Source organism: Vitis vinifera, chromosome 7, assembly GCF_030704535.1.
Source record: "Vitis vinifera cultivar Pinot Noir 40024 chromosome 7, ASM3070453v1".
NCBI classification, from domain to species: Eukaryota; Viridiplantae; Streptophyta; class Magnoliopsida; order Vitales; family Vitaceae; genus Vitis; species Vitis vinifera.
Window position 1 is genome coordinate 2452786 of NC_081811.1, and position 27936 is coordinate 2480721.

Genomic DNA, 27936 nt, shown 5'->3' on the forward strand with positions numbered 1-27936 from the left:
CCTTTTTTTTTTTTTTCCAACCAGTTTGCTACCTCATTGGTGGCTCATTCATAATCATTGAAGTCATTATATCATTTGATGTGGATGTTATTTGCATTCATGTGTAGAGATGTAAATGGTGATTTAGCACTTAGTCTTCCCAATAATTCATGCTAAGAAGAAATTAAATTTTTTTGCCTTACCGTGACTACACAGGTGGGGTCTAAGAGGAGAGAAATAAAGTGTGGACTGGAATATGAATCTGGAAGCCACGGAACTATCAATCACAGCTGATATTAGTACGGAAAAAAGAAATCAATCATACCAGTTTCTTGAAGAATATATCTCTTTGATCGGTTCAAAGTTCTCTTTCTTTAAGGCGCTCACTGAAGCTTGTACTTCTTCTAGAGTTCTTGAATTGATTTCTGCCATTCTGGTACTGCCTTTACCACAAAGAGGACAGCTGTTGCACAAACTCCCGAATGCAGCAAAAAGGTGATTGAAAAGGGTACATGAAAGGAGAAAAAAACAACAATATAATTTCAATTTCTCACAAATGTCACTTCTCAGTTCTGATGCCCATTGGCAGGAGTTCCTCTGACCCAATGAAAAGAATGGAAGAGTAAGAAACTGCCTAGGCATCGAGGCAAATTACCCAAAGAGGTCTGACACATTTTGAAGTATGCCTACCCAAATGGCCTGGTCACCAGGAGCTCTGACCCAATCAAAATTATGGAAGAGTAAGAAACTGCCTAGGCATCAAACCAACTTACCCAAACTCACCAGTGATCCTGCCTTGCCTTTAACACTTATAATGTCTAGAAGAACAAGGTCTGGGCATATTATGTTTTCTCTTGGGTGATATTGGTTTTATTTGTTGATGTTTCATATTTCATAGTTCTGTGAAGAGCTTTTAGATAAAAATAGGTTTTTGACATTCTATCTCTGACACTATAACCTGAGAAGATTCTCCCATTCATAATGTGAATGGAGAAGCTGATGGCATTACAAAAATCATTATAAGAATTGTAACATATTGTTCACTTCTGAGACAATGATGCATTGCTCAACTGGGCTAATAGCATTCCTTATCAGCACTTTACTGAGGTCAATAACTGGAGCCCATTGCATTAACATGACATGGCTGTAGGAACGAAAAAAATGATCCTACCGAATTAAGAACAACAAAAGATACAAAAACCAGTTGAAGGCATGGCTGGTTAGAAGAGAGTTCAGATCCATGCTGTACCAAAAAGTAGGGAGTTCAACATTTTTCTGACTCATCTCAACTGCTTGAGGTGCTTGTGCTTGATTCATTCACAAATGATAATATTGATATGTGATGATTAACTAGTTGTAGAATAATATTCCAGCTAACAAAGCTTCCTTGGGGTGCCCCTGTTGAACAGACCTGAACTGCTAGTGGTCTTCCCTACCTGCCGCTCATACACTTAACTGACTTATGTAATTAGAGTCTCCATGTTATAACTGTTCTTTCTACAAGGCAACTGATGCTCTAGTAACAATCTTGAGCTGCAAAACAAAGAGAAAGGTTGGGTCCCTTATAGTTTCCAGTCCTATTGGACAATTTGTTTCTATACTTCAAGCCTAGTATTCATCCACCTGATTCAATGTGGAAAACTGTCTTGAAGATTCTTGTATGTAATTTCATTTATGAATACTGATTCCTGTTCACCCATTCTAATACAATTTGTCAATAGTTGGTGTTAGAAAAGAGATGGATATAAAAAAGAAAATTCTGTATCAACAAAACAAACCACAGAAGAAAACTCCAGTTTGACACCCAGTAAGAAGCCATCCAGTATAACTGATAAAACCCTCCATAGAGAAAGAACTGAGTGTCCATTTAGATTTAAGTTTACAGTTTTCTCTGGACCATATGAACTTTCAGCTGCTTTTCATAAACATATATGCATGCCAATCTGGATTATAAAAACATATAAGAAACTCAAAAAAAACATGATGTTGCTTAAGTTACAAAATTGGCACCAAACATCTTTGATTGAATATGAAGTGAATAGCTCAAATTTCTATCAGAAGGAAATTAATGTACTCTTTTGTAGCATTCAACATTGATAGCTCCTCACTTGCATATTAAGCAATTAGATGGTACCTTTTTCAATCTGTTTGATACCTACTCCTCCAAGGATTCCAAATGCAGTCTAAGCTCACATTTGACACACCAAGTCAAGAATAAAATCAGCTAACTATATGAGCTAGACAAGCATAGAAATAACTATGACCTTTTCTTTTTCACAGAAGAGAATAATTTTCATTTTTTTTGCTTATTTTTTGCTGTCATGAGCCTTGCCCAGAAAATCTTAGATCTTTTCTTCCAGGAACAACAAGACCAGTTTACCTATGTACAAATTTGGTTGACTTTGAAAGATCGCAGAAAATGAGTTAATATCAGTCTTCAATTTCCTGATAAAAAAAAAAATGCTTCCTAACAAACTCAAATTTTAATTGCTAAATCTAGCATTCTCACTGCAGAATTGATAAACTATAGAGCTGTTGACCCTCCAACCACCAGTTCTAAAAAGCCAAAAAGAATAGGTCAAAATCAGCGTGCTTACAAAGAAAGAAACTGGTCCTTCCACATACTGTCATGACAGATCTACATGAGGATTATTATAGCAATGAACTCCCAGAGAACCCTTAAATTGTAATTGATTAGTAATAGTATCTCAATATATTTAAACCTCTCAATGAGTCTCTCTTCAGAATATTAGTTTGAGGAGTAGATACCAATTTTTTGTTTTTAAAAAGCACTTTCCTTCTCGAATTTAATATTTCAAATGACCAAGTGTTAGATGCGAGTCACCTAACCTTTGTTTGTCTCATTATTTTGCTTTTGTCAATTGTAGTTTGGGTACCATCTTGTCTTCAACAGTAGTGTAGCTGTTTGTGGACCATATTTAGGCCCTTTAAGCTCTGTTCTCAGAGCATTTCTTCGACAGAAAGATCTCATACCATGCCACATCTTTGTCCTAGTCACCCCACCCATTCAAGTGGTGCCAAATCAGACAGCAAATTCATAGGCACTGAAATTTCTTAAATCTTTTGCTGGTAAAGTTACAATAATATATGAAAGAAGATAAAAGAAATTTGAAACATAAATATTACCTCCTCGTTGGACAACCGATCTTACTAAAAACTGAAGCTCATAGGATGTGGGCTCACATTGTATATTATGCTCTCCAATACCCTCCCACACATGCGGCCCCATACCTGCATTTGGAGAGACACATGGGGGAAATAAACATACAGTGAGGTTCTATTTGAACCTCCTACATAACCAATTGGACAACCATGATACCCTGTTAGACAACCAATTTTCCTAAAATCTTAAGCTTTAGGATTCGTGCATGCGATATATATCATGCTCTCTAATGCTGCTCTTAGGATGTATGATGGCATGGTAGACGAGTAACATACAGCCTGGTATATAGCAAGACCAGAACCTATGGCTGTTCCACTCTCTCTGGCCTACACAATAATAAAGACCTGGATTTCTTATTTATACTTTTACCCAAAGATCAGAGAAAATTTCTCATAGTAGAAAGATGATTTTAATTATATCAACCAAAAAACAGAGGATCTTAGTAAAAAAGTCAAGACTCCTGCTGGGAAAACCCCTGCATACAGAAAGTAGAAGTCGATATAAAAAATTATGTGAGAAGCATATTGTAATCCAGCATTAATTATTGAAATATTTCCTCCATCGCTCCTTGTAGTTATTGATTTTTACAACAAAGAAAAACACAAATAATTCAGCATATTGTAAATTTTTTTGTCATTAATTAACAATATTGCTTGTGCAGAAATGCAATATTAGGACCAAAGAACAGTTTGAAGAACTGATTGACAATAATAGAATTGGAAACATTAGGTAGCAAAAACAATCCCAGAAAGCTTACTACACAAAGCACAAAAACCCATCAGCATTGACAAGGATACAGACACGTTCAACATAAATAATATTCATTCTCTAATTTAAAATTAAGTATATGATTTAGTATTGCATTCTGTAGCACGTCTGTTGACTGAAAAGAAGAATAATGAAAATAGAAAGACAAAAAAATTGACAGATTCAATTTTTAAATCATTACAAGTTGTGAACAAATATGACTTGCTTTCTTATGCATTAAAATCCAGGAAAAATCAACAACCTAAAGAATATGATTCAATGTCCACATCTTGAACTAAATAACATTACATCGTTGATTGAACAAGATACAGCCTTGAGTAATCAAACAAAAGCAAAAGACTGATAAATAATTAAATATAGTTAGAACAAGAGACATGGTTCATTACTTAAATGTCAAGGAATGTCATTTATGACTGAAAATATATCAAGTGTCTCATGACAAATGAAAATATAAGCGCATTACAGTTAAACGCATCCCTTGAAGCTAAAACCATATAAATATTTATTAGTCAAATGGCAATGATGTTACATATCTATGGTCCCTGCAGGAGATGCCGGTTGTTTGCGACACCAACTGACTTAGCATCAAATAGTAATTAACATTTCATGCTTGATTGTTGGAAAGAAACATTCTGGAAAATTATGATGTTCCAAATTAAATAGTTGCAGGATTTCTAGTCCATCAATCATTTGTATTATCAACAACTCTTAAATGAGAAACATATGAAGTTACAAAGTGGCAAAAGCAATCCTGGAGAATAGACTAGCAAAAATACATAGTACAAAATCAGTATTTGATAAGGATACAAACCCATTAAACATTGAAATTTTTTCTAATTTGATTACCACTCAATATTGCATTCCATAGAAATCATTATGGACCAAATTATGTCAAAACAGAAAGTAGAAAATTGAAAAATAAGCTCATAGAAATCCCATTTTTGGATTTAAATTCAACTAGCCAAACATGAATTGTTTTCCCATGGATTAAATTCAAGAATTAATGACTATGAAATATGACTCAGTGACCTCTTTTGGATCAATAACATAACAATACAGCCTTTAACTAATCAAAACAAAAGCAAGATAACAATAAATAGTTAAATGAAGTTAGGACTGGAGACATTGTTCATTAGTTAAATGACAAGAAATGTTGCTCATGGATGTAAAGGAGGCAAGAAAAGGTCCATGACAATGACAACATAAGCCCATTACAATAAACTAATGCATATTGATGCTAAAACCACAGACACAACTTATTAGTCAAATGATAATAACATCATACATGTCTATAGATTCTGCTCAATCCACAGACACAACTTATTAACAGTGACATACATGTCTATGGACTCTGCACAAGATTTTGACTATGCTTGCAAGGACACCTGGTTTGGAATCACCTAAGCAATATGGATCAAATCTCATGCTTTATTATTGGGATGGAACACCCTGGAAATCATGATTTCCAAATTAAACAATTTTAAGATCTCTAGTCCCAGTCATTGGTCATACCACTGCAATCTATATTCTTTTCAGGCGTCATGCTTATGATGGTGTGGTTGAAAAACTTAAAAACTACTAAATCATATCTCTGCTTCACATTAATAAATAATATCAGCCTACTTTTCATTATAATCGTAGAAACTGTCTAGGTGATCTTTTCAAATGTCTAGCATATATGCATCAAATAAGATTATATCATCTATTCAAATGGCCTTGGATGCCATCTCAAGTGACTAGAACATATATTGTGTAATATTATTTGATCAAAGATTCAAAACTATGCTGATATGCAGATGCACTCAATAATTGAAGCTGTGGTCTGTATGGCCTTCAAAATTTTTAGGTGCCTAACCTTTTTCTGGGTGGGGTGTTATGTCTCTATAATAAATGGTGTCATAATCTTATAAAAGTCAAATAGTTTTCTTGTTTACCTTATAATCGCCCATATATTTAAAAATGTTCCTTTAGACAAGAAATATAAATGTTCCAACTCTTTAGACTTCATATATGCACGCACATCTCAAATAAATAACTGTAAAGTACACTCTCGTGTTTGGAAAGCTAATCCCAGATTTTTTTCCAATGCCCTGTATGTGCTGTAATAACATCATATACATTAGATTTCCCACTTTTAAGCGACTGAAACATGTTATGGTCTCATTTTGTTTTCCTAAAAGGGGAATAAAACCCTTCAAAATTATTGAAATGTAGCTAGAAACATTATATAAATAATGTTTGCCAATGTAGGAAAGTTTTTTCCCCTTTCCAAGAGGTGCTCAGTAGTAGACTACCCAACTTACCTAGAATCTGCTAATTGATTTTGGTCCTAACTTCATGAAGATGATGATTTTTTACTTCAGCAGTTGGTCCTAATGTTAATGAACCATCAAGAGTTGGGACTCGATAGAATTTGTGGCTCCATAACACAAAAATGTAAGAGGGGATTAATAAATAATTAATTTAAATGGAAGTGGATGGGGATCATGTAACCAAATTCCAAATGTGAAAAGTTCAAAATTTTGTTGGAGAAGGATCCTTCTTGAGCACAAGATAAGTTGATGCTAAGTGCATGGCTGCTTCTTTTGTTTGATTGTTTAAAAATATTCTTTGGTCTCTTAAAAAAATAATAGCAACAATATTTATATCCTATTATAGGATGAATCAATAGTGTGATAAATTCATTTATTTAATTTTTCCTTCGGTGAAACTAATGCTGTATAGTGCAAACCATAAAAAAAATATGTTTTTTCCGAACTCTTCATAGTAATTCCAAACTTAAAGTATTGGATGGTCCCCACTGAACTATGTTTTCTTTAGTAGTTTTTCATTTTGACACTACTATATATTTGAATCAGTGGTAGCTGCATCAATTTACAATAACAGGGATTTGTTTCAATCATTATGGTTGTTTGAAGTCCTTAAAGAAGCGGCAAATAGACTTGTGGCTGTGCCCTTTGTTTTCTTCTTGTTTTTTCCATATAATTTTTTATCCTACAAGCTGCTTGCCCCTCCTTGATGCCTTCTACAGACATCAAACATATTTTGCAATTGCCCAAGTTGGTATTCTGACCTCATGGTTTAGGGATGACACAAATGCAAGGAATTCATTTCTAGTTCACTCAAAATTTTCCTAACAAGGTTCTTGTATAGCATATTCCACTATAGAAAGAGTTCAGAAGCCATCACATGCTGATTTAAATACCTTCAAACCATAAAGACCGTGTACCTCCTTTCTCATGTAGTCTCAAAAGTTTTCCCCTATGTTTTGATACAAATGGTTCATCCACAACCATCTTTTATATTTGGTGCTAAGACTGATTCTAAGGTCAATAGGGCATCCCACATTGAATTCACAAGAATTAATCCAGAGATGACAAGTTGAAGTTTTCTTGTTCTATTATGGTTTCTGCTAAGACTAGTCTTGCTTTGTATCTGTGCCTAACTATTTGACCCTGTAAATGCAAAACTCATATGAGGGATTCAACCACACTACATATGTAGAAGGAAAGATTAGATCAAATCAAACACAAAATCAAAATCAAATCAAACAACAGTTGGTCAAGAAATTGAGGTTGTTAACTTGCCTCTAACTGTGGAGCACTTCATATTCAAAGTTTCATACACGGGAAAGATGACCCTCTCTTGCTTGGTCTCATTCCAAAAGTCTCCATCTCTCTTCTACAACTGAAATGATTAAATTAATAAAAAAAAAAACAAAATGATAATTAAATACACAGGAATTATTAAAAATGGAGAGGAAACAAAAATACCCCACAGCTTTATTCATCATCTTCTTCACAGAAACCCTAGTACTTTCAAGATCACCACCATGGACAGACTGGTGAAACCTGATGTAAAAGAAGTAGAAATAATCTTCAAGAGAGGCCAAAAGTGCAACACCACCTTCAGATTAACCAATCTTATGCACACCATGTCTGTAGCTGTGTCTCTAACCACCACAAACCCATCTCTCTTCTCTTTCCCTCAACCCTTCTCCATACTTCCACCGCTGTCATCTTCACCCATCACTCTCCTCCTCTCTCAGCCCTCTGATCACCCACCGCTGTCCTCCCCGAACGACACCCTTTTGGTCCGGACAGCCATGCTCCCGACCGGCAAGGCCCATCTGGATGATCTCCGCCGTCTGTTCTCCAAGCCTGGACCCCACGTCTTCAAGGACGCGGCCATACCCATCTTCCTTGTGGGCCCGCATGTAGTTGATTTCCTCCTCCTCCCTCATCCCAAAACCCTAGAAATCGCTTTTCTTCTTTCCAAGGCTATTTCTGGGTGTAACGGGTCTCAGCTGACATCGTTGCTGAGATCTGCTGTGGTCGCTGGAAATGCAGATCTTGTTGAGGCACTGATCGATGCCGGTGGAGATGTGAATTCTAAAGATTCAGATGGACGGTCCATGATGGGCTTAGCAATTCGGGGTGGGAACATCGATGTTATTAGGCTTTTGATAATTTCGGATTGCAGAATTGATAATCCGGTTGATTTGGTATTGCACGAAGCGGCGGCAATAAACAGGGTTGATCTGATGGAGGTTTTGTGTAAAGGGTACGCAGAAATTGGCGTGAATTCTGCTGATTCCGATGGCCGGAGTCCACTCCATGTCGCAGCTGCTCATGGGCATGTGGAGGTTCTCCGGTTCTGCTTGTCTGCCGGAGGGACTTCCGATGCTGTGGACTGTAATGGGTGGACTCCGCTTCACTGTGCTGCGGCGGAGGGCCATGGCGAGGCTGCTGAGTTCTTGCTGGAAAGCTCATGGTATATGAAGTATGTAGTAAACAAAGAAGGCAAGACAGCTTTTGATCTAGCCATAGAAAAAGGGCATGTAAATGGGCATTTGCTTGATTTGCTACGGTTGGGTGATGTGTTGCAGAGAGCAGCAAGGGTGGATGATGTTCATGGGATGAAGAGTTGCCTTGCAGAAGGGGCTACTGTAAATGGGCGTGATCAGAATGGATGGACTCCATTACATAGAGCTGCTTTCAAGGGTAGGCTTGAGAGTGTGAAGCTCTTGCTCAGTCATGGAGCCCAGGTTGATCTTGTTGATGATGCTGGCTACACCCCACTACATTGTGCAGTTGAAACAGGGCATGTCCAGGTTGCTCTGTGTCTGATAGCTCATGGGGCTAGAGCAACTGTGAAGAGTCTCAAAGGTGTGGCTTCTTTCAACTTTGATTGTTTCAAGAACCATCCTTCACTTGTTCTTCCTGTGCATAGAGAGAAGGAACAAGCTTGAATGGAAAAAAGAGGATTCTGTTTGTTGGATTTCTGTGTTGTATTCTGCAATCTGTATATATTTTTGTGATTCTGCAAGGTTGGGACTTGGGAGAGGGAGAGATTGGCTTGTGATCCGCTCTCAGTCATATTGTATAACTGATTCTGAGAAGATGGACTGATCCTTCGAGTTAGACTCTCATGTAACACGGGGATTAAGATTTATCAATCCATAAAATCCATTGAGATTTTGTTTTGATGTTAGTTGTTTGAAGTTTCTTACTTTGTTTGAATTCTGTTCACTGTTCCATCTCCATGTTTTCATTATTGATCCTCTAGAAAACAACAGACTACTCATTGCCCCGTAGAATTGAGGAATGGTCCTCGAAGATGTTGGCTGTTCATTCCATCCAAATCAAGGTGACAGGTGAAATCAATAATTCAGTTTGTTACTTCCAGTAGGTTAAATCAAGTGGATTTAACACACTGTTTTTGGAGAAATTGATGGGAGTTCAATTGATTTAGATGTTGGAACTCACAGACATGTTGCCTAGACTAAACTTGGCCTGCCCCAGAAAGGCATACAGAGGCTGTTGTAAAATTCTTCCCTATTGTTTTTCCTTTGATAGCCACTCTTACAGATTCGGTTTGTTTCACTTGCATGTTTTGTTGCATTGAGCTGGGAAAATATCCAGACCCCTATGCGTCAAGGAGTATACAACAAGTCGGATCAAAGAGTGAAGCTGCTGCTCAATTTACTCATGGAGCTCATGTTTATATTATTGGTAATGCCCAAGTGCAGATTACTTTTTTAGTTTTTTATTTCATTGCCCACAGAGCTCAGGCAAGTGTGAAGAGGCTTAAAGGTGTGTTTCATTTAAACCCTGATTGTTTTAGTAGTCCTCCTTTTTGTTCTTTAACAAACAAATTCAGACAAGCCTGAATTCAAATGAATTTTTCTTTGTATATTGGAGACTTCTCCCCATAATATTGATGCAAATTATGCTTTGCCTGCCCTTGAAAATAGTTACTTGATTTTCAGCTATGTTCTTTTCGTTCCCTTCTTTTTCTCCTTTTCAAGATCAAGAAAATTTAGTCCTCTAGGAAACCAGCAACTGACCCCTTGCTACATACTCATTAGTCATAAGAAAAATGATAGAACCACTGCAGCCTGCAGCACCCAAGTCTCTGCTAGATATGTCCTCATAAACATGGTGAAAAGATGGTTGGATATAGCTCTTTGTTCATTGAAATGCTACTTGGGTAGATCAAAATCTTTATATCACTTTATTTTATCAGCATTGCAATGAAAACTAGGGTTTCCTTTGAAGATAGTCCTGCCCCTCTAAAACTAAAAGTTTCTCTTGTTGGTAATTTGCCGAGGCCACTTACTCACAAATTTCTACACTGCTGAGGAGTGCACGAGGAATGGCTCATGACCAAGTTATGTAAAATGCATGCATTTCTCCATCAAATGCTCTGTAAAATCTAATGACATGAATTTCTAAGCTTAGGTCATTAAGCCTGCCCAGCTGCAAAGGTAATTCTTGGGTGAACTTGTCCAATTGTGATATGGGAACATGTTTTATGTTTTTCATTTATTTTATGGATAAAAAATGTCCCACTTGGAGCTCTCGATTCCGTGGCACGGCTCAATGGAGTAGTTGCGCCGTCCTACCTATTTAAAGTTTGAGAATAGGTCGAGGGCATTGCGCCCCCGATGCCTCTAATATTGACTTTACCCGATAGAACTCGCCCGCGGGCTCCAGCTATCCCGAGGGAAACTTCAGAGGGAACCAGCTACTAGATGGTTCGATTAGTCTTTCGCCGCTATATGCAAGTCAGACGAGTGATTTGCACGTTAGTATCACTGTGGGCCTCCACTAGAGTTTCATTTGGCTTTACCCCACTCAGGCATAGATCACCATCTTTCGGGTCCCAACAGGCTTTTTCACATAATCAAAGACATGTGGTACAAGTTTGTAATCAAAAGAAGCAGATCAATGACACTGGTTGATTCATGTAATATTACTTTTAAGCTGTGATTTCTTTAGTTTGGCTTGTGGTTCTAGATTTGGTGCAGTGAACCCCAGAAATAATTTAACCCGGTACAACTTCTATCAAAAGTTCTTATTTTAGAGTGTAATTTGATGGGTTGAAGTTTTCAATACTTCAGACTATTCAAATGAATCTGTCTGAACTTTGGGTTGCTATGACACCTCGTGAGAATGATACCAATGTGGAAACAATACATGAAGTGATGATGGCATGGCTTGACCAAACTTTTGGCTCTGATACCATTTGTCAATCTCATGCTTTGATTTTCTCAAAAAGTGTTAGCATGCATTAGAGACTCTCATGGGAAGTCTGTCATGATTTATTTTGATGGCAACTTTGAACTTGAACTTTAGAAGTAACAGTCCTAACCATTTGCACAAGCCATTCTATTAAAGTAGTTAGGTAAAACTTTATTAGTCATTATTAGGTTCATGTTCCAATCAGTCAAAGGTAATCACGTAAGGGATGTGAATTGAGCGTAAGTCTCTTTTTACAAATTTTTAAAAATATGGATGCAAGAGATAACTTAAGCAATGATTTAATAAAAAAATAAAAAATAACAGTTGTTTAAAAGTAACAAAGAAGGGAAGAGAAAATACAAATTCTCAAATTTATAATGGTTCGGTTCGACCCTGACTTATGTTCACAACATTAAAATGAACATTGAGTTCTTGAATAGGAGTTAGAGAACCAAATTAGCCATTAGGCATAGTTTGAGGTTTATCTTTCAACCTCTCAATCGAACTAGCTTGTAGCTATTAGGTGGAAGAAAGTAAAAAAAAAGTGACCATTATGTCATAGGAGCTCAATTAGTTGATTAATCGAGCTTGATCAATTATTGTCTAATTGAGTAGACAATCCTAACCGGTTGAGTAAATAATAATTTATTATATGAATAATAATTGATTAAGTGAATGGTATTCTGCAAACTTATGAAATTTTTGCAAGTTTTAATCCAAATTGAGTAAATGAACAATGCTGATTAACTCCTTAATCTTAAAAACCCTTCAAAATTATTTTAACCAAATTAGACCTTAAGTTTTTCCTTAAACCAAATTTTCATCTAATTTATAAAAGGAATTAAAGTCATTTAGCAGTTGGATGAGCTTTAGAGAATTAGGTATATAAATAAAAAATGCAATGCATTGTAATTATAGTGCACCACCAACTTTACAAAAAGTTAAAAAAAAAAAAATGATATTGAGATATTATCTTTTTAAATTAATCTCCATTTTCTTGATTAGTTGAAAGGATAGGCAAGGACTTGCATTTTATTTTTAGTATTTTTGTTTTTTTTAATACATATATTAATTATATTAAAAAAAATATATATGATCACCCGATTCACCTTTTAGAGTAAGTTTGACAATAATTTTGAGAAATTTTTTTGGGCTTTATAATATTTGAAGTATGAAAATTTTCAAATGTTATAAAATCGAGAAACATTTCATAAAATTATTATGAAACGCAGTTTTAGTCTTCTAGGTGCCTCACTTTCCTTAACAAGATTTCTCATGCACCTTTTGGCACAAAAGCCAATTTTTCTGAGTTTGTTTACTTTGTGACTACTACACTTTTTTCTATTTACTCCTTTGAAGCATTACATTTGGAACGTAAAACAGCCAAACAACTTTATGACTATTGACATAAAACGACGTCGCTTCCCTTTTAGAGAAATCGTTTCGAAGCAAAATCAAATGAAGTCCTATTTCCCGCGCCTTATCCCAAATTCCTGATCTTCCGCCACGTTGGCAATCCGCGTGAAGCCCATCCAACCAATCATAAAAGCCTTTAACAACTACCCGCGTCTCTATATAAACCAAACCCACCTCTGCCAAATTCAAATCGACTACATATCGCGCCAAAGTCTAGGGTGGTTTTCAAATCTTCGAAACGACGATGAGCTCTGCAGCACCGGCAAAGGGCGGTCGCGGCCACTCCAAGGCCAAATCCGTTTCAAGATCTCAAAAGGCCGGCCTCCAATTCCCCGTCGGTCGAATAGCTCGGTTCCTCAAAAAGGGCCGATATGCACAGCGCGTTGGGTCTGGCTCTCCGGTCTACCTCTCCGCCGTCCTCGAATACCTCGCAGCCGAGGTACTTGAATCTTTCCTTTTCTTCTCTCCGTTTCCGTCATTTTCTCTGGACAAACTTTATTTTGACACTGTTTGCGTTTCTTGTAGGTTTTGGAGCTTGCTGGAAATGCGGCCAGGGACAACAAGAAGAATCGGATTATCCCGAGGCACATACAACTTGCAGTGAGGAACGATGAGGAGTTGGGGAAACTTCTGGGAGGCGTGACTATTGCGAGCGGAGGAGTCTTGCCAAACATTCATCAGAATCTGTTGCCGAAGAAGACCGGGAAAGGGAAGGGAGAGATTGGGTCCGCATCTCAAGAATTCTAGACCTGATTAGCCTTCTAGGTTTAGATTTTGTTGCCTTTGAATAATCGTGACATGAGATGTTGATATTTTTGTGATGTAGTAGCTTCCCTCTCCATATGTAAATGGAAAATTAGTCTTTGATTTTCTACTCGTCATTCCTCTCTCGTTTTTTCTTCGCAAGTATGTTGAGAGAAAGTGCCATTTCATTCTGATCATTGAAAATGAATTCTAAAAACGTTCCTCGTAGGATAATTTAATCTGAATTGGGTATGTTGAAAAATTAACGACACTGAAATTGAATTTGATCAAGTAGTGATGTTTTTCACTTCTTAATCATTTCTAAAGTCTGGCGATTAGGTTTTGAGAAGATGAAGCATCCGCATAATTAAACTTTGGAAATGGTATATAAATTGATTTGAAATTAAATGCAAAATCGAATTATAAATAGTAAGGATAGAATTCAATACAATTCAATTTAAGCCCAAACACGACTCGGGTGGCGTGGGTGGCGCGGTTACGTGTCTTTCAACCATAGCTGACGTGTAATTCCGCGCTGGCAATCGGCTCCTTCGTTTGTAAGCCAATCAAATTCGATCTCCACATAGTATAAATATACGTGGCCCTCCGCCCTCAATTGCTCACCAAAGTGAGAACACCGCCGCTTCGGTACCGCGCAGTGGTTTTAGTAATTTAGGGTTTCGAATCATGAGTTCCTCAAACAAAGGGGGCAGAGGCAAGCCCAAGGCCACCAAATCGGTTTCCCGATCGGCAAAGGCGGGTCTTCAGTTCCCAGTCGGCCGAATCGCCCGTTTCCTCAAAGCCGGAAAGTACGCCGAACGTGTCGGGGCTGGCGCTCCCGTTTATCTCTCCGCCGTTCTCGAGTACCTTGCGGCTGAGGTTGGTGTCTTATGTGATCGTTGGTTGTTTGTTTCTGCTTTGTTTGGTTGCTCGGAAAATGAGTTGAACGTATTGAAATTAAAAACTCGGAGATGAGGTTTTCAGTTAATTCTTTCCAATGCCACTGCTTGCCTGAGAAACTGCACTTTGTAGTTTGTTTGTTTTTGATAAATCGTGGATCTGATGTCTGGGTTGTGTATTCACAGGTTCTCGAGCTTGCTGGCAATGCTGCGAGGGACAACAAGAAGAGTAGAATCGTTCCCCGGCACATTCAGCTTGCTGTGAGGAATGATGAGGAGTTGAGCAAACTACTGGGGACGGTTACCATTGCAAATGGTGGTGTATTGCCGAACATTCATCAGAACCTTTTGCCAAAGAAGACGGGGGCAGGGAAGGGAGAAATTGGATCTGCTTCGCAGGAGTTTTAGGTTTTATATTGTGTCGAAGTTTAGTTTTTGAAGTTTTAATATGGTTAAGGATGGGATCTTATGTGTTATTTTTTTTGGTTTTTTGTCTGCTTGATCCCTGTAAACCCTAGTATTGAAATTTTTTATGATACAAAAAAGAATAACATACATCTTTGGTCATCTTCTTCATTTGATGGTTCTGATTTTTAATATAAATGAGATATCTTGCTTCAGAATTTTGTGGGGATTTGTAATACCAAGTCGAGGAGTTGATTAGTGTATTTTATTTTGTGGAACTGTCATAATTGAGAATGGTTAATATACTGAATTTTCATGGTTTCAAGATTTTGGATTAGGATCTTCCAAGACATTGCAACGCTTCCATGTGATCCTCTGAAATTTGCGTTTTGGTTACTTGGGAATAGTGATTTATCATGCTTGTTCTGTTGTATCACAGTCGAGGATAATGTTGATAGGGAGGTAGGAGGTAGGAAATAGGAAGGAATGCTGTGTACACTACAAAAAAATCTAGGGTTTTTTCCCCTTGTTGGAAGTTTGCAGCCTTGGTTTTGCCATAAAGTTCCTCACTAGCACCTTAGCTCTGTTTCTATTTGATATGCTTGGCTTATCTGCTTATGTATATTGGAATTATTTTATGTTTCACATTGCCATTGCATTGAATCCAAATCATCTTCAGGTTAGCTACTTAAAAAGTTATTTCTATTATTTGTGACATCAAATAGTTGGAGCAACTGGGTAATTTAATAGTATCCAGATAATATATTTTACTATCTTTATTGTCTTTCTGTTTGCTGTTGATGTTTTTTCAAAACTGTGGCTGCCACTTTTTAGCTGATGTTACAGTTAACATTATGATGGATGGTTCTTTATACAAATTGTGAGCTCGTTTAGTCTATATATATATTTGGCTTTCTTAATTCACTTCTTGTTCATCTGGGACAGATAAGAAGTGGCTTGTGGGTTTTCTGTTGTTCTATAGAGGTCTTCTATGTTGGTAGCGTGCAATGAATCTTTTGTGTGTGAATTTTACTTGATAGTTCACAATCTTGCTTAGATGATCGTTTTATTATTGCAATTTGATTTTTTCTTTGCTTCTTTTAATTTGGTTTTTAATCTGTTAAGAGTGTTGTTTCAGATTTATGTCACTTATATTTGCAGTGCTTTTCCCTCCCTTTGAAATATGGTGGCATCTTAGAAGAAGATTTCAGAAGATGATGTCATTTAATTGTAGGCAATTCTAGTGTTTACAAGGCTGCTGTTCCTCTTGAAGGAATTGGATAAGGCCATTACCAACCATATATCTTGAAGGTTGCTATTTTGCAAGGAATAAAGTAAGGCCCTCTCCTAAAAATGGAAGAGATTTGCCTTTTATTGGGAGTAGGTTTTGATGAATGCTTTGGTACAAATCGCCCAATAATATTAGAACATATTCTAGGAGCTTATTTAAGCCACTATTGCTCCTTATGGCAAATTCAATGTGCCTTGAGACAGTGTAATTTTTTCTATTGTCCTAGGCTGCATTGCCTGTGAGATTAAGATCTTGTAAACGCACATAACCACATACATCAGATCTAAAATAGACCAAGAACCATAATATCGAGTTATTGAAAAACATGAGGAAAGACAAGTTAAAATTGAGATTATTTTGTTTCCTTCCTTATCAAAGAGGGACCCTTAGGGAGCGGGGCTTATTTATTGAAAAAGGGGGAGTGAGGAGTAAAGGAAGAAAGAATGGAAGGGGGGGGTAGGAAGGTCTGGAAAGCCCTCGCTTTATTGATGGGACATTTTTATCCCCTTCCCTTGTGGCACAAGGATCTTAAAGAATAAGCATGAACTAAATTTAGAGTATAAGAATGCATAATTTGGTTCATATTGAACTTCATGCTCCTAAAGAGAATGAGAGAATTGTTAACTAATCAATTCGATTATCAGTATATTAAGTGTTATGAACATGTAATTTAAATATTTTTTTTTTATTAGAAACAAACATTTTAGTACCATGAAATAAGTAAATAGAAAGGATGAAAAATTATTTCCCCAAACACAACCACTACATAACTATGATCAAAAGCAAGAAAAATTAAATGCATAAGTAAAGGTGGTTATATCTGCAAACTCAAAACTTAAAGGGTTAGAAGATCTAATTTAAATATTTAAAAAGGTTATTAATAAAAAGAGCATGACAATGAAAAAAGATTTTTTCTTTCGTTTTGGATAGAGATGAGGTTAAATGCAAGCAAAATTGAATTATAAGTAGTAAGAATATAATTCATTTTATACTTTTATTCTGAATAAATTTGAATTCCTTCGTTATTACACTTAGAGGCCTATCGAGGTGGGGTACAACGCAGGAGCGAGGTGGGGCAAGTACATGTCATTTAGCTTCATTCAATGTGTCACTCCACATTGGTAATCCATGCCTCCACTCAAAAACCATTCAAATTCAACTTACATGGTATAAATATATAATGTCCTCTTCCAAAAGCTCACCGCAGATACTTTAAAATAGTGCAGTAGATTTTGTAATTTGGGGTTTTGAATCATGAGTTCTTCAAACAAAGGAGGTAGAGGCAAGCTCAAGGCCTCAAAATTGGTCTCCCAATCACAAAAGGCCAGCCTTCAATTTATTGTTGGCCAAATTGCCCATTTCCTCAAAAGTCTGCAAGTAATCTGGTCATGTAGTTCCAATGCTCCTGTTTATGTATCTGCCTTTCTTGAGTACCTTGCAGTTGAGGTTGCTGTATTATGAGATCACTATGTTGATTGATTCTGCCTTGTTTGGTTGCTTGGTAAAAGGAATGTAGAGAAATTACTAATTCATGGAATGGAGTTTCACTCAATTTTGTTCAATGCAACTACTTTCCTCAATGATAAAACGTTGTTGTTGGTTGTTTTGATAAATTGTGGATTTGATACTTAGGGTTATGTGTTCACAGGTTCTCGAACTTTCTGGGAATGTTGCAAGAGCAATAAGAAGAATAGAATTGTTCTGAGGCACATCCAGCTTGCTGCTAGGAATGACGAGGAGTTGAGAAAACTATTGGGGATGGTAATAATTGCAGATGGGAGTGTTTTGCCTAACATTCATCAAAACCTTTTGCTGAATAACACTGGGGAAGGGAAAGGAGAGATTGGATCCGCTTTGTAGGAGTTTCAGGGTTTTCATTGTTTGGAAGTTTAGTTTTTGGAGTTTTAATACGATTAAGGATGAGATCTATTGTGTTATGGGTTTGTCATCTTCTTGATCCTTGGAACCTTAGTTTTGAAAATAAATATGAGATATAGAAAAATATAATACTTCTTTAGACATCTTCTCCATTTGATGCTTTGGTTCCTGATATACATAAAATGTTTTGCTTAAGAACTTTGTGGCTGCTTAAGAACTTTGTGGCTTTTGTTGGGATTTGTAATACTAATATTATTAGTTGATTATGGTATTTTATGTCATGGAAAAAAAAAAGGACAATTGAAAATGGCTTATATACTAAATTTTCATGATTTCAATAACCTGGATCATAATCTTCCAGTACATTGTAAACGTTACACTTGATCCGCAGAAATTTGCATTTTGGTGACCTTGGAATGGTGATTTACCATGGTTGTTCTGTTTTCCAATATTTGAGGCTTGTCGCTGTCATAGTTAAGGATAATGTCGATAGGGAGGTAGGTAATAGGAAGGGATTTTGTGTGCACTATCAGAAATCCTAGGGCGCATATCAACTTTTTTCCCCTTTTAGGAAATTTGCAGCCTTGATTTTGCCATAAGTTCCTTTCTGGCATCTTAGCACTGTTTCTATTTGATATGTTTGGCTTCTCTCCTTATGTGTATTTGAATTATTTTTACTTTTCACATTGTTATTGCATTGAACCCAAATCATCACCTAGTTAGGCATGTCAAAAGTATTTCTATTATTTGTTACATCACATAGGTGGAGTTATTGGGTAATTTAAATAGTAGCCATATTTTATATTTTAGGATCTTTGTTGTTGTTCTGTTTGCTTTTGATGTTTTTTGCAATATTCTGGCTTCTTGTGGGATGGCCAACATTATGGTGGACAATTATTTATATGAATGTGATCTTGTTTAGCCAAATATATGTTTTCCTTTTGAAAACATATATGTTTTCCTTTTGTATTTATCAAAAAAAAAAATATATGTTTTCCTTTTGAATTCACTTTTACATCTGGAGTCAGTAAGAAGTGAGTTGTAAATTTGCTGTTGTTCCAGAAGTGTATTCTATGTTGATATGTGCAATGAATCTTTGTCTGTAAATTGAACTGGTAGTTCATGATTTTGCTTAGATTTTCCATTCATTGTTGGTATTTGATTTTGTTTTTTATCCCTTCCTTTTTGGGGTTTTGGTTATATCATGTTAGAAGTGCCTGTTTAAGATTTGTCTTGCATTTGTCCGCAATTCAGTTCCTTCCCCTTGTGCAATACAGTGGAATCCATGTTGTGTATCTTGGGTGGTTTACGTTTTTAGGGTAGGGGGTAATGTTGTTTGAGTGTTTGAGCAATTCTGGTTGCTTATGGGCAGGGACTGGATTATAAAAGAATGGTTTATGCTAAGCATGGGGCTAGCTTAAATAAATTATAAAAAGGAAAAAAAAAATTCTCATAGGAATTCATGTTGAATTATTGATTCCCAATTTAAGGTGATTGTTTTGAGGATTTAATATCTAAGAATGAGAGTGTGATTTAATGTGAAATAGATTAAAATGTTGCTAATGGAGACCTACTAGCCTCCTTTTTTGAATACGTTGGAGACCTATCAGCCTTGAGTTGATGTTTTAGGGAATGAATCTTCTTTTACCATTTCTTTACATGCATCACCTCTGCATTTAGATGAATCCTATTCCTTTCAAATGAGTTTCATCTAAAACACACAAGGGATGGAATAGCAAATGCATGAGACAGATACGATGGCGGTACGTAGGTGAAAAGCTAAAAGAAACAAGCTTCTTCTTGAGAAGCTACAAGTGCCAAACCAACATAGACTCCTCTTATTGTAAAATATTTGAATTGTCATAGCTGGATTTTGTACTTTCTGCTATGTATCTTTATTCAAGTATTCTTTTAAGTATTTAAATTAGCTGGGTTTTGTACTTTCTGCTATATATCTTTATTCAAGTATTCTTTTAAGTATTTAAAAACTTGATGTACTTATAATTGAATTTATTTGGTAACAAATCCCCCATCATCATCATTTTTGTTAACATGAAATTAAATACATATCAAATTATGAATTCTTTTACTCTAAATTTAGTTTATATTTATCAGTCTAATAGCTACTTTGATAGCTATTGCATTGGAAGGGTTTAGGAGGAAGCATGATGGTCCAAGGCTACTTGAGTGCGAAGTCTAGGCTAGGAAGGTAATGCATTTTTCAAATTCTACTTCTGAAACCAATCAAATTCAACCCACTTATCCTCTATATACCCTCTCCTCTAAAATCTGAACATGACCTAAACAATGGCTCTATTTTCACAATCTAGCGTTTCATGGGATCTTCTAACTCAAGCATAGCGGGAAAGGCAAGCCAAGGACTTCAATTTCTGGTTGGCTGCATAGCATGATTCCTGAATGCCAGTTAGTATTCCAAATGCATTACCAGCACTGCTCCTATCTATCTTTTCTTGGTTCTTCATTGGTGGCTGTTCAGGTTGGTACACTGTCAATTATTCTTTTATCTAGTTATGTTGTGTACAGTTGTCCACTGAGTGAAAAAAATGAAGAGAAACTGAAGTTTGTGGTTTAAGGTGGCACTCTGTTGGCCCTAAAGTAACCAGTTTTAGTAGGGCTTTCTTTCTTTTCTTTGCATTTTTTCAGTAACTTAATATTCTAGTTTTTGTTTTATTATATATCATATATTTGATGTGTGTTGGTGCTTCTAGGTTCTGAACTTATGGGCAACATAGCAAGTGTCAATCAGAAACGTTGCATTGTCTTAGGGCACATTGAGCTTGGTGTTAGGAGCAGTGCTCTTGGCAGGTGTCACAATATCAAATGATGGTTTTGAGCCAAAACATTCATCAAACCTGTTGCCAAAGGAGGTTGAGAATAGGGAAGGCAAGATTGGATGTTCATCACAAGAGCTTTAGGGTTGTATCTTTAAAGCTTCTGAGACATTTAAATAACACTGGTGGTGTTCTCTCTGTGCTGGCCTTGTTATTATTACAAAAATATCTTTTTCTTTGGAATTTATTGTCTTGGGTGGGAATAATAAAATTGCTGGCCATCTTCTTCATTATTGTCTTGCTTCTTATTGTAGGTAGAATTTTTTGCTTTGGAATTATGACTTTGGTGTGATATTATTTAGGTAACAAGTTGATGAATTTCATAGGTTCTTGCTTATCTTGTTTTGTGCAATAATAAGTATATTGGACATGGTTATGAGAATCTTTGTGGAATCAACTTATAGTTGTTATCAAATTATTTTCCATGGTTCAATTTTTCCCTTTTTAACATGGGAAATTAATGGGTTATTGGAGGAATAGATACTCTATACAGCATTCACTGACCTGTTAGATGGATCCATATGAATTGCACTGTGCTTTATTGTTTTTGTTCTATGTCCAATACTGATTAGGTTTTGGCAAACTGGACAAAAGAACGTCAAGTTTGCTGCTTTGGTATTATCAGGCAAGTTCCTGTTTGGCTTCTCATCTCTTTTTTTATCTGATATATACTCATTGTAGTGTTGAGAAGTATCAAAATTCATGAGTTTGTGCGCAAGTATGATTTCTATTTCATGGAAATCCAGGTCAGTTCAGAGAGTTATCTGATAATCTAATGGAAGACTTGTATCTATATCTATAATTTATTTTATCATAATAATTGTACTTATGGTGTTATTTCAAAAGCAGCCAATATGTAAAGTGTGGGACCTTATTTGCCTTATCTGTCTGCCTGCTGTTTTCATCTGTGCAAAACTTCTATATTGTGCAAGTTGCAAACATGTTCAATGGATATATGTTTTCCTTTTCAAACATACTCTTGTTGAATAATGAATGCATTCTTCATTTAGGATTTGTATATATATAATATGTATAATAAATGGAACTAACCTACTCTTAGAAATCCTCCCAAAAACCCTCTAAATTACGATCTTCCCTTATTTACATAGTCAACTGCTGTAAGTTTACACAAAATTAACAATCAAGCAAATTGCTTAAAATTAGGGATCAACCATTCGATTTCAATATTTCCCCTTAAGCTGGTCCAGAAACAGCTTCCAAGCCAGCTTGCCGATCATGGAGTTGAATGTAGGATTCTTAACTCCCTTGGTAAAGATATTATCTAGTTGCAGTTTAGATGAGACAAAAGGAGTGCAAGTTAGTTTGCTATCAATCTTTTCTTTAATGAAATGTCAATCAATCTCAACATGCTTAATCCTGTCACACTGGATTGAGTTGTGACCAATGCTTATAGCGGCCTTGTTGTCACAATATAGTCTCATGGGATCTTCAAGATTCACATGCAGTTCCCCCAATAGGCCTTTTAACCACATGAGCTAACAAATTCTAAGTGGCTCAGAACTTAGCCTCAACACTAAATCAAACAACTAATTGTTACTTTTTTGCTTCTCCATAAAATCAGGTTGTCTCACACAAACATAAAATACCCTGAAGTAGATCTCCTTTTAGTAATAGGACTTGCTTGTATCCATATAAGCTTAAGATGATTATTCTTTGAGAGCATTGAGCCTTTTCCTAGTGTTGACTTTAGGTACCTCAAAAATCTCAAGACAACATTTGTATGACATCCTAAGGAAGAGTGAATGAATTGACTTACCATGCTAACCACACAAGTTATATCTCGTTTTGTATGGGATAAGATAAATTAACTTCCCAATTTAGGAGATGGAGAATTGTTCATTGTTGGATTTTGTAGAAAACTTAAACTCTGGATGATAAGTTCTAATTCTGTTGTTTTTGTCTAGGTGTTGATGTTGTGTTCCATTTTCTTTTGGTTCCTCTTGTATACTCCTATATACATAAGTTGTGCCCCCTTTTTTTGTTGTTGCTGTTTAATGTGGTTTGCTTATCAAAAAAGAAAAAGAAAAAAGGAAGATAAATTAACTTTCGAATGAGTCTTTGGTATCTTCCTTTGTCAAGCAGTATTTCTTTAGTAATGACACTAATTGATGATTTTAATTTTTAAGTGTATCCATTGGTTTCATCCAACATCTTGATTTCATTTAACAAATTGAGGATATACTTCCTTTGAGTCACATAAATTCCCTTTTTGATCTTGCAACCACAATGCCAAGAAAATATAAAAGATTTCTAAGATCTTAATTTTGACTTCTATGGCCAACTTTCCCTAAGGCTGGAGGGACTAACATCGGCAATTGGAGCCAGTAGATGGAAAGGAAAAAAAAAATGCTATTGAGCACAAGGCTCTAATACCATAAAAATAATAATGATTTCTGAATAATGGTTGTGTATTAACTGGATCCATTCACAACCTATTTATGATGTTTACAATGGGAAAAAGAACAAGAAACTACTCTTTTCTAGGGCTAAAATTACTCAACTAAATCAGCTATTAATTACAGAAAGTAAATCAACTACTAAATTAGCCCCTAAAGAAGTAGATCAGAAAATAAAGAAGTCAATTGTATAGAAAAATAAACCAAAAAATGATTGCACTGATCCTTCAACATCTTCCTTGGGATAAGAAATGTCCCACTATAAAAGGGCATATCGCTCAATCATTGATTCGGATTGGATGTAGCTTTTCTACTGGGCAAGATACCTAATATTCAGTAGTTAAGGGTTGAGATTTTGTTGGCCATCATAAATGGAAACTACATAGAATAACTAACCTAATCCTAAAAATTCTTTTAGAAATCCTCTAAATTACAATCTCCCTAATTATGTTGAGAGTGGAATCTGCATGTATTTGTGTGTGTGTTTTGCGAGAAGGGAGGGGTTTTGGTTGGACGGAGTATAGTTTATGGGCGAAGCCTGGGGTAAGGCTTGAATAAATTGTATAACTGAGTTGTTTCTTCCTAACTTGGTATGATTTGTAGTAAGGAATTATCTTCAAAGGATGGAGATATGAGTTGGTGCAATTGTTCCTTGCTCTCAAAGTAAATGGAAGTTCACATTAAAATGTTGTCAATGGAGACCTATCAACTAGTTGGAACTGATCTTTTATTGAATGGATCTTCTGTTATCCTTTTATGTGATTTAAAAGAGTGTGTGTATTGGGAGAGGGGAGTGGTTGGGAATGGACTATAAGAATATGGTTCATGGGCTAAGCTTGGGGTTAGGTTTGAATAAATTGTATAATTGAGTTGTTACTTCCCAACTTTGTATGATTTGTAGGAAGGTTTTGTTTTGAAAGGATTAAGGTATGACTTAATGCAATTGTTTCACGCTCTGAAAAGGAAATAAGAAATTACATTAAAATGTTGCCAATGGAGAACTATGAACTAGTTGGAACTGATTTTTAGTAGATGGATCTTCTGTCATCCTTTTATTTGATATGAATTACTCCTACATCTAGAGAAGTCTCCTTTCATTTGTTGGATTTCACCTGAAAGGCCTGAGATGTTACATAGGACAGATTTAGAAGAGGAAAGGATCCTTTCTCAATGTTACAACCTATCATGTGGAACCTCTCTCATGGGTTTTGTGTGCTTCCTCATAGTTTTGGGTTGTGATAAGGAACTGTGATCCCTTGAGTAAGTGGAAGTCTATGAAATTCTTTGGTTAAATCACCTGCATTGCAAACTGAATTAGAGTGCAGGAATTAGAAATTTTGTCATTTACCTGAGTATTTGGATTAGATTGCCCTTTCGCAACGACACTATATGTGTGAATTTGATCAGTAAGTCAGAATGATATAATCTTTGCTGTGTGAATGTAATATCATCAAAATGAAGTCATGCTCGGAACACATATATATCTCTAATATTGCATTAGTTTTGGGTGGGTTCCCATTGAGAGAGGTCTCTTTTGTACACCTTGGGTGGTCAGTTTTTTTTGGCTTCAGCTGTAAGGGGGTGAGTTTCTTTCATCTTTACATCTTGGGTTGCTATTTTAGCGTCTCTTATTAATACAATACCTTGGCTTACTTATCAAAAAAAAAAAAATGGTTTTTTGATGTGAAGGTAATTCAAATATCTTACTTTCTTATTTATTTACAGAAAATACTTCATTCTGGCCAGCTTTCTGGTTTGTATATCTGTAGGCATGTTCCTTGTTTGAATTTGAACTTGTTCATACGACCAAATTACTTTTTTTGATTATTGTAAATTTAGTTCTTCATTTTGATTATTTGGTTTGGTTGTCAAAGTTTTGATTCAAGATTTTCCAAGTACCGATATATTACAATATTTTGTAAATATCATAAGTTTAAACTATGTGGTGAAGAAGATATCTCCTTGGGAATTATTGTTAACTACCCACCTTACAGTTCTTATTTGAAAGAGGGTTGCCATACTTTGATTTAACACCTTACAGTTCTTATTTGAAAGAGGGTTGCCATACTTTGATTTTTGTACTTTCTGCTATATATCCCTATTCATTTTCATATTTCTTTTTGTCTTTCTGTCGCTATTTATAAATTACCTTCCAATTACTTAGTTATAATTGGATTGATTTGGTTATGAATCTGATCTTATCTTTATTGATGTAAAATCTAATATAAAATTAAATAATAAAATTTTGTACTCAACATTTAATTATATTCATTATTCATGAAGTTATTTCCTTTCCTTTAAGTTATTTAATTTGAATTGCTTCAGTGTGGAGCATAATGTTGCAAGTCTGTTTATGTGTGGATCCTAGAATGGGAGGTCCACATATTTTCCAATATTTTATGCGTCAATTCCACGCTGGAGATTCGTGTCACCCTTCCTCAAATTTATTAAAATCAACCTCATTGCGTTATATACCATCCTCACTAAAAGCCAGCTCTGCCAAACACTGCTCTGATATTCATGGTCTAGGGTTTCGATGAGTTCTTCAAGTTCAACCAAGGCAGGTAAAGGAAGATCCAGAGCCTCAGCATCCGTCACCTGTTCTCGGAGAGCTGGACTCCAGTTCCCTGTCGGCCGCATCAGCCGCTTGATAAAGGATGGAAATTATGCTGAACGTGTCAGCAGGACTGCTCCTGTCTACCTGTCTGCAGTACTCGAATATCTTTCTGCTGAGGTTTGTGTACTGTTAATTTTTTCTTTTTTAAAAAAGAGAATTTTTTTTTTGTTTGGTTTCTGAAGATATGAGAGGAAATAAAGCACTTATAGATCTCAGGTTTGAGGTTTCACTTAATTGTGCCTGCAACTATTTTTCCCATGATTTTGATTCCTTTTCCTCTAGTCTCAAACAAACATTGCTGTTTTCCTTTGTTTTATGGATCTGATGCATATGGTTGTTTGTTTACAGGTTCTTGAACTTGCAGGAAATGTAGCAAAAGATAATCAAAAGGCTCGCATTCTCCCCCGGCATATTGTGCATGCCATGAGGAATGACATAGAATTATGCAGGCTCTTGGAGAATGTCACAATCGCAGATGGTGGTGTTTTGCCAAATATTGATGAAGACTTTCTGCCTGAGGAGGAGAAAGGGAAAGGCAATAGATCTGCTACCGAAGAGCTGTAGGGTTTTTTCTGTATGTAGTTCATTGACCATCTTCTCTGTGTGATGGTCTTGATTTTTATCATAAAATTTTCAATTCTATACTTTGTGACTTTTGTTGTTATCTATGGTATAAAATTGGTAGCAGATTGTTGAAGTTGATAAATTTTTTATTTGTTCTCTCTCTCTCTCTCCTTTTTTTTGGAAACAGAAATGTAGATTAGAAATTGTTAGCATAGTAGGCATAAATTCATGAACTTGCTTACAAATGTGATTTTAGATTTCATCTTATTACTTCTTGGAAAGCCTAGTCAGCCTCAAAGATTGGTTGATATCCTGATGAAGAGCATCAGAATGTTATTTCTATGATTTATTTTATTGTATAGTTGGAATCTGGGGTAATCACAAAAGTAGCCAAAGAGTATCGTTTGGGTTCTTTATTTGCCTAGTCTATCTGTTTGCCTTAATCGTTGTGGAAAGACTCGTGCCTATGTTTTGCCCTGTGGTCCACAATTTCCTATGTAAATTGTGAACAAGTGCAGTGGATATATGCTTCCTTTTCCAGTTCATGTCTTGTGCATCTTGAATGAACAAGTTAGCCAGGGATTAGCTGTTGTTTTTGTAAGATGTTCTGTGTGAATTATGATCACAGTGCTCAACAGTGATGTCAAAAGAAGGGAAACAACGGAAAATGAGGTACATTTTTGGCTGCTTTTCCATGTCTGATCTTCTCATGAAAGCTTTAACTTTCTTGTTGCACCTTCATTTATCATGGTGACCATTATTTATATTCTTAAATTGTCTTTGGTTGATGAAATTATGAAAGCGTATTTCTGTTTGTAAATTGTGCTAACCCTTGAAAATTATGAGAAATTGCTTACATTTTTTGTAGATTGTCTTTAGCCATTCAAAGTATGAGTTAATCTTGATAAACTTATTTGTCACTTTTTTTTTTTTCTCTACCAAGAATATGTTGGATAAAAATGACTGTCCATGATTTGAATGTAATTCTGAATCTGTCGTTTGTGCAGTTGCTGGCTGTGGTGAGTTATTAACTTAGTTGCTAAACATACATGCCTCTACCTGTTCCTGCAATCATTCTCTTCTAGTGATTAGCCAGGTCTCATTCAATTATAACTTTCACTCTAGTGATTCAAAAAGCTTTTAGATGAAAATGATGTTAAAATATCTCATGATCTACAGGACCAAATGTTAGCCTGTTTAAAACACTCGGGCTGCTGTATAGGATGGGTTTGCTTTAAGTTCAATATCCCCTCAGTCGAGATATAGTAAGTCTGTAATTTGAAAGCTATTCTCTTATGCCATATAGTAGAGGATCTTTGTATAGAAGGCTAGTCTCATTCTTAAATGACACAACCCTAAATGGGAATAGCCTCAACAGGCCACAAATTTGGAAGCC

At 35.9% G+C, this 27936-nt stretch overlaps 4 protein-coding genes across 4 annotated transcripts; all 4 read left to right on the forward strand.

The window, feature by feature from the left end:
- The first annotated feature begins 7164 nt into the window (after nucleotides 1-7164).
- Nucleotides 7165-9419, forward strand: LOC100261327 (protein VAPYRIN-LIKE). The gene has a single exon (XM_002270713.5). The coding sequence runs from the start codon at nucleotides 7653-7655 to the stop codon at nucleotides 9180-9182; it is 1530 nt and encodes a 509-aa protein (XP_002270749.2). The 5' UTR covers nucleotides 7165-7652; the 3' UTR covers nucleotides 9183-9419.
- Nucleotides 9420-13051: 3632 nt separating this feature from the next.
- Nucleotides 13052-13754, forward strand: LOC100254490 (histone H2AX). Its single transcript, XM_002271470.5, has 2 exons — nucleotides 13052-13312; nucleotides 13399-13754. The coding sequence occupies exons 1-2, from the start codon at nucleotides 13118-13120 to the stop codon at nucleotides 13618-13620; spliced, it is 417 nt and encodes a 138-aa protein (XP_002271506.1). The 5' UTR covers nucleotides 13052-13117; the 3' UTR covers nucleotides 13621-13754.
- Nucleotides 13755-14114: 360 nt separating this feature from the next.
- LOC100259607 (histone H2AX) lies at nucleotides 14115-15083 on the forward strand. The gene is made up of 2 exons (XM_002271433.4): nucleotides 14115-14496; nucleotides 14703-15083. Exons 1-2 carry the CDS (start codon nucleotides 14305-14307, stop codon nucleotides 14922-14924), a joined length of 414 nt encoding a protein of 137 aa, XP_002271469.1. The 5' UTR covers nucleotides 14115-14304; the 3' UTR covers nucleotides 14925-15083.
- Nucleotides 15084-15116: 33 nt separating this feature from the next.
- On the forward strand, nucleotides 15117-26682 carry LOC100266534 (uncharacterized). The gene is made up of 3 exons (XM_019221341.2): nucleotides 15117-20299; nucleotides 20421-26093; nucleotides 26325-26682. The coding sequence occupies exons 2-3, from the start codon at nucleotides 25896-25898 to the stop codon at nucleotides 26538-26540; spliced, it is 414 nt and encodes a 137-aa protein (XP_019076886.1). The 5' UTR covers nucleotides 15117-20299; nucleotides 20421-25895; the 3' UTR covers nucleotides 26541-26682.
- The last annotated feature ends 1254 nt before the right edge of the window (nucleotides 26683-27936 follow it).

Excerpts from the sequence above, each read along its gene's own strand:
- LOC100261327 (XM_002270713.5), top strand. The coding sequence starts at position 7,653 with ATGATAATTAAATACACAGGAATTATTAAAAATGGAGAGGAAACAAAA.
- LOC100254490 (XM_002271470.5), top strand. The coding sequence starts at position 13,118 with ATGAGCTCTGCAGCACCGGCAAAGGGCGGTCGCGGCCACTCCAAGGCC. Across the intron at positions 13,313-13,398 it reads TCGAATACCTCGCAGCCGAG|GTTTTGGAGCTTGCTGGAAA; the intron begins GTACTTGAATCT and ends CGTTTCTTGTAG.
- LOC100259607 (XM_002271433.4), top strand. The coding sequence starts at position 14,305 with ATGAGTTCCTCAAACAAAGGGGGCAGAGGCAAGCCCAAGGCCACCAAA. Across the intron at positions 14,497-14,702 it reads TCGAGTACCTTGCGGCTGAG|GTTCTCGAGCTTGCTGGCAA; the intron begins GTTGGTGTCTTA and ends GTGTATTCACAG.
- LOC100266534 (XM_019221341.2), top strand. The coding sequence starts at position 25,896 with ATGAGTTCTTCAAGTTCAACCAAGGCAGGTAAAGGAAGATCCAGAGCC. Across the intron at positions 26,094-26,324 it reads TCGAATATCTTTCTGCTGAG|GTTCTTGAACTTGCAGGAAA; the intron begins GTTTGTGTACTG and ends GTTTGTTTACAG.